The sequence below is a fragment of the Microcaecilia unicolor genome, chromosome 8, assembly GCF_901765095.1.
Source record: "Microcaecilia unicolor chromosome 8, aMicUni1.1, whole genome shotgun sequence".
Taxonomy (NCBI): domain Eukaryota; kingdom Metazoa; phylum Chordata; class Amphibia; order Gymnophiona; family Siphonopidae; genus Microcaecilia; species Microcaecilia unicolor.
This window is the reverse complement of record NC_044038.1, coordinates 184,590,230-184,602,685: the sequence shown is the minus strand read 5'-3', so window position 1 is coordinate 184,602,685 and position 12,456 is coordinate 184,590,230. Positions and strand designations below refer to the sequence as shown.

At 47.4% G+C, this 12,456-nt stretch overlaps 1 protein-coding gene across 1 annotated transcript in view; it reads right to left on the bottom strand.

Annotated features, from left to right (window-relative positions):
- Positions 1-12,456, bottom strand: part of NSD1 (nuclear receptor binding SET domain protein 1) — a 226,858-nt gene that overhangs the window by 126,248 nt on the left and 88,154 nt on the right. The window contains 1 exon segment of the mRNA XM_030212301.1: positions 11,573-11,713. Within this exon segment, the coding sequence (XP_030068161.1) occupies positions 11,573-11,713 (141 nt within the window).

Below are 12,456 nucleotides of genomic sequence, written 5' to 3'. Positions count from 1 at the left end.
GACGGTACCAGTGGCGCAAGCACCCCCGGTACCGGAGGGGAAGGGCGCAACAGCTCTCCCAGGATCTCTGGGAGAACGGCCCGGAGGCTCTCGTGCAGAGCGGCTGTGGAAAAAGACATGGAAGCCGATGCAGGAGTCGATGTCAGAACCTGTTCCGGGCGTGGAGGCTGTTCCGGGCTGTCCAAAGGGGAGCGCATCGACACCTCTTGAACAGAGGGCGAGCGGTCCTCTCGGTGCCGATGCTTACTGGGAGCTCTCGGTGCCGACACTGGAAGGGGACCGGTGACGATGCTTCTTCGATTTTTTGGAACGAAGCACGTCACCGGAGCTTCCCGGCACCGACGAGGAGGACGTAGAATCCAGCCGTCTCTTCCTCGGGGCCGAGGCCAAAGAGGGTCGGTCTCGGGGGGGCTGTACCGCAGGAGCCCTCAGGGTAGGGGGAGACCCACCCGAAGGCTCACCGCCACCAGCAGGGGAATGGACAGCCCTCACCTGCACTCCAGACGAAGCACCACCGTCCGACGACATCAGCAAACGAGGAGGTCTCGATACCACCGACACCGACGCAGCCCTCCGATGTCGCCCCGATGCAGAGGGCCGATGCCTCGATGCACTCGGGGGCGAGGATGAAGGTCCGGGCGACGACGACGTCGAGGCAGTCGATACTCCTGGTGCCGATGCAGACGAAGAGCCCGAGAACAAAATGTTCCACTGGGCTAACCTCGCTACCTGAGTCCGCTTTTGTAAGAGGGAACACAGACTACAGGCCTGAGGGCGGTGCCCAGCCCACAGACACTGAAGACACGACGCGTGCCTGTCAGTGAGCGAGATTACCCGGGCGCACTGGGTGCACTTCTTGAAGCCGCTGGAAGACTTCGATGTCATGGGCGGAAAAATTGCGCCGGCGAGATCAAAACTCGAAATGGCACCACAAAAATAGGGGGAAGAAAAACTTCGACCGAGGCCTAAATAGGGCCTACCCCGACGACGAAAGAAAACTTACCGGGGCAAAAAACTCGAAGTACGGGAAGGGAGAAAACCAAAAGGCCTCCTCCCGACACCTTTTTTCTTCTCTTTTTTTTTTAGAACAAGTCGAAGAACGACGCGCGAGGTCAACTTTGGGGCGCGAACGGCGAAACACAACCGTACCGAGCACGGACAAAAGAAGACTGGCCGGCACGAGCGGCGGGCAAGGACTAGCAAAGGACTTTGCTAGAAAGTGTTCCGATTGGAGGGGCTGCCGTGGACTTCACCCATCAGTGAGAACAAGCAGCCTGCTTGTCCTCGGAGAATTTAACATATACTATATATGATGTCAAAAGTAGCCTTTGTTCTCAAGCTGTAGATTGTTCCATCCACTAGATTACAGAATTCAAATTGAATCACAGTGATCACACATACTGCACACATGATGCATGTCAACCTACTGTTTCAACAGGTGGGCCTTGTACTACGGACACATCAGATGGACATACAATTTCTTTCAAATTCTTCCCTCAGCTAAATGCTACTCGCAGTCTGCTATCAGCAAAACCCATATTCCAATGACGCTTCATAATCTTCACCAAATTGTTCACCTTAATAGTGTACCGTAAAATACAAGTCAAAGTATCAGAGTCTGCATCCTCTTGATGAGAGCAGTTTAATAACAGCTATCTATTAAACTTGGCTATCTTATAAGCTCTCTTCACTACAGCACAAGGATATCCTCTATCCAATAGACTATCCTTCAGTGTTTCACTTTGTCTTTTGAATTCTTCATCTGTGGAACAAATCCTCTTATACCTTAAAAACTACGATACAAGAAGGCTGTCTTTCAGTTACAACTTTCGCATTGTAGAAAGGAATTTCTATATGTTTCTTTACAAAAAATCATGGTGGCAAAATCATGTTATTTCAGTGTATTGCCAGTGAGCTGTAAATTTTAATGCAGAATGGCTCATATTTAACCAAGAGACAAATTCTTGTAGCACCTGTACCAGACCCTCCCATAAAAAGAAAATATCATCAATAAACCAGATCCATAGTTTTACTGCTCAAAATGGGAGGGGGGGGGGGGGGGTAAACTACATTTTCTTAAAACAAAAGTGACAAACATGATTGCAAACCGACGGGGCCATCGTCGCCCCCATGGCAACCTCAGAAATTTGCTGAAAAGTCCTGTCACCAAGTCATGATTAACATACCCAACATCTTTTCCTGATTGGCTCCCAGTGTAAGCATCTGTTATGCCGGGGTTATAGCCTAGAGTGAGTGAAGAGAAATTAGATCTTACCTGCTAATTTTCTTACCTGCTAATTTGCTTTCCTTTAGTCCCTCCAGACCGGTCCAGGAACTGACTCGTGGGTTAGGTACTCCTTCCTTCCAGCAGGTGGAGACTGAGAATTCTGAATGCCCTGAGCAAATAAGAGCCCTATGCAACTAGCCTGAGATTCAGTAAATAATTAACAAAGCAGGAGAAGAATAAAGAAATAGAAAACTTCCCCCTTCCTCTGTGCCACCGTAAATGTTAGCAGCCAATCCATAGAAAGCAAGATAGCGACACCTCCGTGCCGAACTGCCCAATGGAAAAAGGAATTCCTCGTTATTATAAAAGAAATTTCTTTTCTTTTTCATTTTTAAATGCAAACTATAAAACAGCTCATTGTGAAAACCAAAATCAAACACCATATGCAACAATCAATACATCTATACACCGTGCACTGATCTGGAAGGGATCTGGACCGGTCCGGAGGGACTAAAGGAAAGCAAATTAGCAGGTAAGATCTAATTTCTCCTTCCTTAGCGTCTCTCCACACCAGTCCAGGAACTGACTCAATGGAAGCAACAAAGCAGTACAACTTAAGGGAGGGACCCCAGCAATCCTGCCGTGAGAACCCTTGCCCCCAAAACCGCTTCCTGACAGCACTGCACATCCAATCTGTAATGCTTCGAGAACGAATGTAAAGAAGACCAAGTTGCCGCCTTACAAATCTCCAACGGAGGAACCAAGAAACGTTCTGCCCAAGACGCCGCTTGCCCTCTAGTAGAATGAGCCTTGATCCCAAGTGGAGCTTGCTTACCTGAAAGAATGTAGCCACACTCTATCATCTCCTTCAACCACCTAGACAGAGTTGGTTAGAAGCTGCTAGACCTTTATAGAAGCCCCCGATAAGGATTAACAAACGATCTGAGCGCCTAAATCCTCCAAAACTTTCAGATAATGCCTAAGAACCCTTTTAATATCAAGTGACCACAATCTGCGTTGATCCTCGAACCCGAGGAAGAACCCAAGACTGGCCAAACCACCGACCTGAGAAAGATGAAAACGAGAGACCACCTTAAGAAGAAAAGAAGGCACTGGCCGCCAACACAACCCACTCCTTAGAAAACTCCAAAAATGGCGATCTACACGAAAAAGCCTGCTACTCCGACACCCGTCTATCCAAAGCAATGGCCACTAAAAACACAGCCTTGAGTGTCAAATCTTTAAGAGAACAACTTGATAAAGGTTCAAAAGGAGAGGACAGAATCAAATTAAGATCCCAAGACAGAAAAACCTCTCTCGAAGGAGGCAGCAAAAGACCTACCCCTTTTAAAAAACGACACACATCTGGAAGACTCGCAAAGGACTTTCCCTGCACTCATCCTCGAAAACAGGACAAGGCTGCAACTTGAACCTTAAGGGAAGCGAGAGCTAAACCCTTATCAAAACCATGTTGCAAGAAATCCAACATCTGAGGAACCGAAGCACGTAAAGGACAAATATCTCGCTCCACACAACATGCTTCAAATATTCGCCAAATTCTGATATAATTAAGAGAAGTGGAACAACGACGCGAACGAAGCATGGTAGAAATTACCTTGGAAGAGTAACCCCTCTTCATCAAGCGCGCCCTCTCAAGAGCCAGGCCGTAAGACAAAATCGAGCTGGGTCTGGATGAAGAATTGGCCCCTGAAGAAGCAGACCGGGATGATCTGGCAACCGAAGAGGAGGAGCATCTAATAGACGTAGAAGATCCGCATACCATGGTCAACAAGGCCAATCTGGAGCTACCAGAATCAACTTTCCCTCATGCGCCACGGAGGAAACGCATAGAGAAGACTCTGAGGCCACGGCTGAAGAAGAGCATCCACCCCTACTGCCCGTGGATCATTTCTGCGACTGAAGAAACGACTTACAGAGGCCACGGAGGAAACGCATAGAGAAGACTCTGAGGCCACGGCTGAAGAAGAGCATCCACCCCTACTGCCGTGGATCCTTTCTGCGACTGAAGAAAACAACTTACTTTGGCACTGAGATGAGTGGCGAGTAAATCCATTACTGCCACCCCCACTGATCTACTATCATCTGAAAAGCTTGCGATCCTAGAGACCACTTGCCGGGATCTAGAATATTCCGACTGAGAAAATCTGCCTGCACGTTTTCCGTTCCTCCTACATGCGACGCCGACAGAGTACTTAGATGAGCCTCCGCCCAAGACATGATTCTTGATGACTCCAGATGTAACATGCGACTCCTCGTTCCTCCCTGTCGATTGACATAAGCCACCGCGGTCGCATTGTCCGATAGAATGCGAATCGACCTGCCCTTCACTAGGGAAGAAAACGCCACCAGCATAGGCGCCCGGTATAAGAGGCTTGGGGAGAAGAGGCTTAGCCAGAAGTGCAGCAAGGGCGGGGCAGGTGCAGCTCGTTAACATCTCCCTCCCCCCCCCCGAATGGTGTGCGACGGTCCTGATCTTTACCCCCCATCCTCCCGACTAGTGCGGTGCCGCTCTCCCCCTCCACTCCTGTCACGTCGTCTTTCAACGAGGGTTCCTTCCTGTAGCATCAGCAATGATGTAAGCGCCGTTGCTTTCAGCCTGCCCGGAAGCCTTCTCTGGACAGCGTCCCTCCTACGCGGGAAGCTGTTCAGAGAGTGCTTCCGGGGCAAGCTGAAAGCAACGGCGCTTACATCATTGCTGATGCTACAGGAAGGAAGCCTCCTTGAAAGATGACGTGACAGGAGCGGAGGGGGAGAGCGATACGATACCGCACTAGTCCGGGGGGGGGGGGAGGGGAAGCGATGCCAGACAGACAGACCGACCGAAGGAAAAGGGGGGTGGAGAGAGGAGGATGTGAGATGCCACATCTAAGGGGAAGAGGGAGGAAGGAAAGCAATGGCAGGGCATGGGAATGGGAAAAGGGGGGGTGGAGAAAGGAGTAAGAGTGATGGAGCAAGAAGGGGAGGGAAGAGAAAGGTGGGATGCATGAGGGAGAGGAGAGATGCATGAGGACGCTGGAGGAGAGAGAGAGAAAGTGGAAAAGTGCAGGGGAGAGCCAGAGAGAGATGGGGAGAGAAAGAGGGGACATGGAAGAGATCAGGGGAAAGCCAGGGACATGGAAAAGAGCAGGGAAGAGCCAGAGAGAGATGGGGAGAGAAAGAGGGGCCATGGAAATGAGCAGGGGAGAGCTAGAGAGAAGATGCTGGATGGAAGAGGGGTACAGAGAGCGAGAGATTAGTGGAAAGATGGCGGGAGAAAGAGGGGACATGGGCAGGAGAGAGAAGCTGCTGGGGAGAAACTGGGGGAGACCCTACCTGTCAGATGGAGAAATGCTGAATGAAAGGAGGGAGAAAAGAGGGAAAAGCTGGAAGGAGGAGGCAGAAAGAGGGAAGACACTGGACATAAGGGTAGGGAGGGAAAGAAAGAAAGAGGAAAGACACTGGAAGGATGGGGATAGAGAGGACATGCTGAATGGAAAAGGGTCAAGAGAGAGAACTGTTTAGAAGGAAGGAGATATAGAGGGAGACAATGGATGGAAGGAGAGGGAGACAATAGACGGAAAGATTGGGAGAGGGTAATGGGTAGAAGGATGGAGAGAGAAAGAGGGATGACACTGGATGGAAGGGTAGGAGAGAAAGAAGGAAGGTGCTGGACATGGATGGATGGATGGATGGAGGGGAGGGAAGAGAGGAGAAATCTGGACATGGATGAGTGGAGGGCAGGGAACAGAGGAGAAATGTTGGACAAGGATCGAGGGAAGGAAAGACAAAGGAAGTACATGCACATGGATGGAGGGGAGGGGAGAAATGCTGGATATGGATGGAGGAGAAATTGCTGAATTTAAGGGCTGGATCGGAATATTTTGAGGGCAGATGCTGAAACTGGAGAAAGGGTTGGGACAGGGCTACAGATGGTAGACAGGACGCATAAGGACACACGAGGATGGTGGACATGGTGAGAGAAAAAATATCAAATGGAAAGAAGACACTGGGACCAAAGCGAATAGAAAAACTAAATGATCAGACAACAAAGGTAAAAAAAAGTATTTTATTCAGAATTTATTAACTGGAATATGTCAGCTTCTGGAAATGTGCATCTGTGATATTTTGCATGTAAGTTTCAATTTTTCTAGTATTGCTGCATGCTGAGTCTGACTTCTTGAGGTAACTTTCCAGTTTTGCCTTCATATCTGTTGTGTCATCTGTTTTTCATGTGTAATCAAGGTGCAGTATTCTACTAGTGTGTAGTATTTACAGCCCTTTTTTGGGTTTTTTTTTTTTTTGTTTCACTAGGTTTTAGAGCCCGGTGTAATTACAGTGCTGCCTTTCCACGGATAAGGTTGTAGCTCGTCCTGTCCTTGGAATTAGTGCTGTTATGGTTTGCTAAGGTTATGAGTGTGTTTTTGCACAAGTTTGTGTATAGTGTTTTGCAGTGGAGAGATTGTGTATTGGCCTTACTGAGGTGGCACCAAAACATCAGAAAGGGTTTTAGAGCCTAAATCATGACACACTACCTCTTGAAGGATCTACATATAGTCGTTAATAAAAGGAGCTCATTGTGAACACTATCCACCCTAAAAGGGTGTTTTGTGGCTCTACATGAGAATTGTGATATTATGATCCCTTGTTTCATATTGTTGACGGTCTGCATTTTCCATATGGGTGGTATATTGGTGTATTAGGGTCTGCCTAGTGTTATGGTACAGTAAGGTTCTGAGTGTGTTTTTGCACAAATTTGTGCATAGTGTTTTACAGTTGAGCGATTGTGGTTAGTATATGCTTTGAGCAACCACTTTATTCTTTGACATATGATACATATCTAATATCTAAATTTAATAAAAGGTATTAATTGTGACTTTTATTTTATTTTTTCTGTGTGTTATCAGACAATTATGGATTTAAGCTCCACCCCTAACCCCACCCCCTTTAGCTTCCCCAAACAGTTGGGCCACCGACCGCCTATGGCCACCAGGGCTAGACTGATCGCCCTGGTTTCCAGGAGATTGATCGACAAGGATGTCTCCGACTGAGACCACTGCCCTTGAACACACTGACCCAGGCAATGGGCACCCCAGCCTTTGAGACTGGCATCCGTAGTTATCACTGTCCATTCGGACTGATCTAATGGCATGCCTTTGATCAAATTGGACGTCCTCAACCACCAAAACAAGCTGCTGCATTCTGGCATCCGCAAAGGCAACTTCACGTGTATCGAGTCTGTCTGAGGAGACCACCGGGACAGGAGTGCTGCCTTTAGACTGTGCATATGCGCCCTGGCCCAAGGTACTGCCTCTATCGTTGCTGCCATGGAGCCCAACACCTGCAAATAATCCCAAGCACAGAGAATCTGGCTGCCCAACAAAAGCGGCAATCTGAGATTGGATTTTGAGTATCTTCGCCTAAGGAAGAAAGATGCGACCCTGAGCCATTTCGAACACAACTCCCAGATATTCCAGGGTTTGAGACGGCACCAACTGACTCTTGGCTGAGTTGACCACCCAACCAAGGGACTGCAGAACCTGAACCACTCGATTCATGACCTGAAGGCTCTCTTGATACGATTTTGCTCGAATCAACCAGTCGTCCAAATATGGATGAACCAAAAGCCTTCCCGTCTGAGCGCTGCTGCGACTACTACCATGACCTTGGTGAAAGTACGCGGTGCAGTGGCTAATCCAAAGGGAAGCACACGGAACTGAAAATGCTTGCCGAGGTCTGCAATACGGAGAAACCGCTGATGCGCTTTCCGAATTGGAATATGCAAATAGGCCTCCGTCAAATCCAAAGCCAAGAGGAACTCTCCCGGCTGGACCGCCACTATCACTGAGCGTAAAGTTTCCATCCGAAAACTGGGAACCCGAAGCGATCGATTGACCGCCTTGAGATCTAAAATTGTCCGGAAAGAACCTTCTTTCTTTGGAAGTACAAAATAAATCGAATAACGATCCTGCTTGACTTCTGACGCAGGAACCGGGCAAACCGCCTGCAACTGGAGAAGCCTTAACAGTGTCCCTAACCGCACCCACTTTTAGCCGAGAATGGCAGGGAGACTCTAGAAAGGCATCGGAGAGAGGACGAGCAAACTCTAAGGTGTAACCGTCTCAAATAACCTCTAAAACCCACTGATCTGAAGTGATTTGGGCCCACCTCTGAAATAATAGAGCTAGCCAAGCTCCTACCGGAACCAGAGGCAAGGCCCTCACACCTTCATTGGGTTGGACGAGTAGAGGTCCCTCCCCGGCGGGACCCGCAAAAGAACTGATTCCTCTGAAAGAAACGAGAGCGCTGCGGAGGAACAGCTCTGACAGATCTAAAACGACGGAAATCCTGTCCTCGACCCCGACTAAACCCCAATAAGCAATGAGAAACTCTAGGACAATCCTCAGGAAGACGAGGCACCTTGGTATCTCCCAAACTATTGACCAGTTTGTCCAATTCAGGGCCAAACAAAAAGGAACCCCAAAATGGGAACTTACTCAATTTAGACTTAGATGCTGCATCCGCAGACCAGCCTTTCAGCCACAGATGAGCGGCAACTGAAAGGGCCATGGACTCCAACGACGCCCTCAACAAATCATATAAGGCATCTGCTAAAAAAGCCGAACCTGTCTCAATCTTAGCCACTTCCGAATCAACAGAAGAGAAGTAATCAGAAGACCTGTCCAAAACTCGCTCAGCCCAACGAAAACAGGCTCTAGCTACCAAAGAACCACAAATAGCCACCTGCACTGCCAGAGAAGAAACGTCAAAGATACTCTTCAAAAGGGAATAGTGGCCTAGTGGTTAGGGTGGTGGACTTTGGTCCTGGGGAACCGAGGAACTGAGTTCGATTCCCACCTCAGGCACAGGCAGCTCCTTGTGACTCTGGGCAAGTCACTTAACCCTCCATTGCCCCATGTAAGCCGCATTGAGCCTGCCATGAGTGGGAAAGCGCGGGGTACAAATGTAACAAAACAAAACAAAAAAAATCTAACCTACGGTCTTGCACACCCCGAAGAGCGGTACACCACCGTCTAACGGAACAGTATTGCGTTTAGTGACCGCTGAAACCACCGCATCCACAACAGGAACCTTGAGAAGAAATCTATCCCCTTCAGGAACTGGATAAAGCCGAACCATGGACCAAGCTAACCTAAAGGGAGAATCAGGGAAATCCCACTGAGCCTGAATAATATCCCTAATGTCCTGATGCATAGGAAATGTTTTCCCCGAGCGTCTAATTCCCTTGACCCCACTAAGGAAATTAGCTCCTGAAGGTCCTCTTTGTGAAAAATCCGCACCACTCACAGATCTTCACCTGGAAATACAGAATCTGACCCTGCCTCCGCAGGTCCAGATTCTGCCAACTGAGAATCAGACTCTAAATCCTCCAAAGTGGGCATATCCAAATCTTGATCCGAAACCTGATCTTCCTCCAGACACTCAGACTCTCTCTCTTGGCCGGTCTACGCTGGGGCGGAGGAGGATTCCCTGAAGAAACAGAAGGAAACAACTGGGAACCAGACTGCTTCAGAAGAAAAGCCTGGTACATCTGAATAACAAATTCTGGGGGAAAACCTCCCTCCAGAACCCCTGAAACAGGAAGCCCTGCAACAGACTGTTTCTCACTAAAACCGACAGGCCGGAGTTCCGCAGAAGCTGGAGCAGACAAAATGGCCGCTGTTCCCGCCAAATCGGGAGCGTGAGCTGGCTCTGAGGACTGTGAAGACTGGACCGCCGCCAACGCACCCGACCGAACCCGCTGAAGAGAGAGGAACCTCCGGAACCAGCAAATCAGCTGATTCTACGGCGGTACAGTACTTGCAAGCACTGGAGGATCCCACCCCCTGGCGCTGACACACCTGACAACAGTGCAGCTTCTCGGCCATCTCGCGATCCGAAAGCTGGAGAGCAAGGAGATTTCCTTTACTTAAAAAAACAACGATCCGAGCTCAAACTTCCTAAAAGAGCCCACTCCCCGAGCTGCTGTGCCGTTTGCTGCACGAAATCGGCACTCTGCCGATTCATTCTTTTTTTTTTTTCAATTTAGAAAGGGCTACCTCTCCTGAAGCTTCAGTTCTCTTCCTCCGAAGAGACTGAGCTGTCCCCCAAAGGCAAGAATATATTGCAGGGACACCAGGAGGTATAGAGGGGGAGGGACCCGGTTATCCCCCGGGTGTAACACCCCAAGGCTGACTGAGGTGTACACTGCATCCAGTCACAACATAGCCTAACTCCGGGGCACAGAGAAAACAGAAAAAACAGACTCTAACCAGTCAAAAATCCACCTTTACAGACTCAACTAGAAACCCTAATCTAGAAGACAGAGAGAGGAGACGAAAGGCTCACCTCCTTCCACCTGCTGGAGACTGAGTTTACTGAATCTCAGGCTAGTTTCATATGGCTCTTATTGGCTCAGGGCATTCAAAATTCTCAGTCTCCACCTGCTGGAAGGAAGGAGTACATAACCCACGAGTCAGTTCCTGGACCGGTCCGGAGGGACGCTAAGGAAGCAGCGGTTGTTGCTGAGCCCCCATAAACTTGCAGTTCATAATGTTGAAATGGTATCAGACATTTTTGTACAATGTAGATGTTACGGTGATTTCTCCTTTTACAGAACTAAGCTCCGCAAGTCCCTGAAGCAGTGAATGAAACGCTGGCCACCATCAGACAGTTATGGCAGCGTTCAGCATGTGGGCTATTTTTAAAGTTAAGTACATTTGTTTATATTGAATGCTTGTAAATGGAGCCTTGAGAAGTTTACTGATAATGAAAAGAAGAAATATAAGAAGAAATCACTGGAGGTGTCTATGATTATACTACAGCCGCTTTGAAGACTGCAACTTTAGTAGTGGGTCTGGGCTTGCTTAGGCTTTTTTTCTCCTTGTGATCTGTGTTTCTGGTAAAGGTCACTTCCTCTTGCATGTTTTTACTGCTATGAGGTGTTTGAATTTCTTTGGATTGTTGTGTACTCCATCTCCTTCCATGCTACAGAAGGCCAGAAATGTTAAGAGTAGCCTTCTAAATACAGCTGTTTAATTTGTACCAGATGAAATTAATGGTACTGTATTCTCCTCGTGTTTAAAACCTTACTTATGACTGTTTCCATAATGTATTTGTAAAAAGAATAAAATAATAAAATAGACAAAGATCAGTGCCTACACAGTTGAACTTTTACATCATTGCCAATAAGAAGAGTAAATCAACAGCTTAAGGAGCAAGATCATAACCAGTATATAAAAAAGCACTGGCTATCCAGCATGTATAGCACCCCCCACTGCCATATAGAGTATGTTTTTCAACAAAAGTATCCAAAAAACCAAATCATAGCCCTCTCTGGTTTCCTACCTGACAAACATTCTCTTTTAGCGCAGCTCCTCCTCCTCGCTCCACTTGCACCTTCTTTGATGAGGCCCCTCCGTAATCATGCTCATTTCCTTCCTCTACAGTGTCCTTGTGGCTTCCATGTCTACTAACTAATATTGTTCCCTTTAAAAAGGAAAAAAAGCCGTGGACCTTACAGGTGCCTAACATCTCTGGAATTAAAGATAACTTGTCTATACATTATCAATTCAAAACCTTGGAAAATTCTGCTCAAGCAAGAAATCTGAGTTTACATCACTTTTCTGTCACTCCTGTCCTTTCATCTGACATATTATTAAAGAAATATTTTAAGTGTTTAGTTTGTCTAATGTGGATGAGATAGGGTATTCTAATCATTAGCAGCTTCCTGGCGGATGGTTCTTCACAGTGGGATTCAGGGTCGCCTTGATTCGGTGGGGTTTCCTGATAGCCTCAACCTTACCAGGTTCTTAGAAGCTTCTCAGGGTGATATATGATAGGGAAACTCTCTTATTTATTTATTTTTTCCTGAGATTGATAATGCAAATCTTTTGAAAATTTATTTTAAAAAGAAAGAATTATTATTTTGTGGGCAGCAGATGCAAGTTTTTCCAAATATTTCAAGACCCTTCTCAGAATTGTAAGAAATCATTCTTGTGATTAAAATCTCAGTTATTGGCTACTGGTGCTATGCTTTACCTGCAACTCCTCTGTAAATGTTCTATTAAATTATCAGGGAGTCAGTATGTTTTCACAGCCTCTTTACAGCTAGAGAAAATTCTTCAAGATTAAAAAAAAAAAAAGACACAATCTTTCTTTTGATGGTGGAATTCAAGTTCTCAATTGGCCACATTGGTAAATAGAAGGCAGCTATTCTCTAACACCTTTGG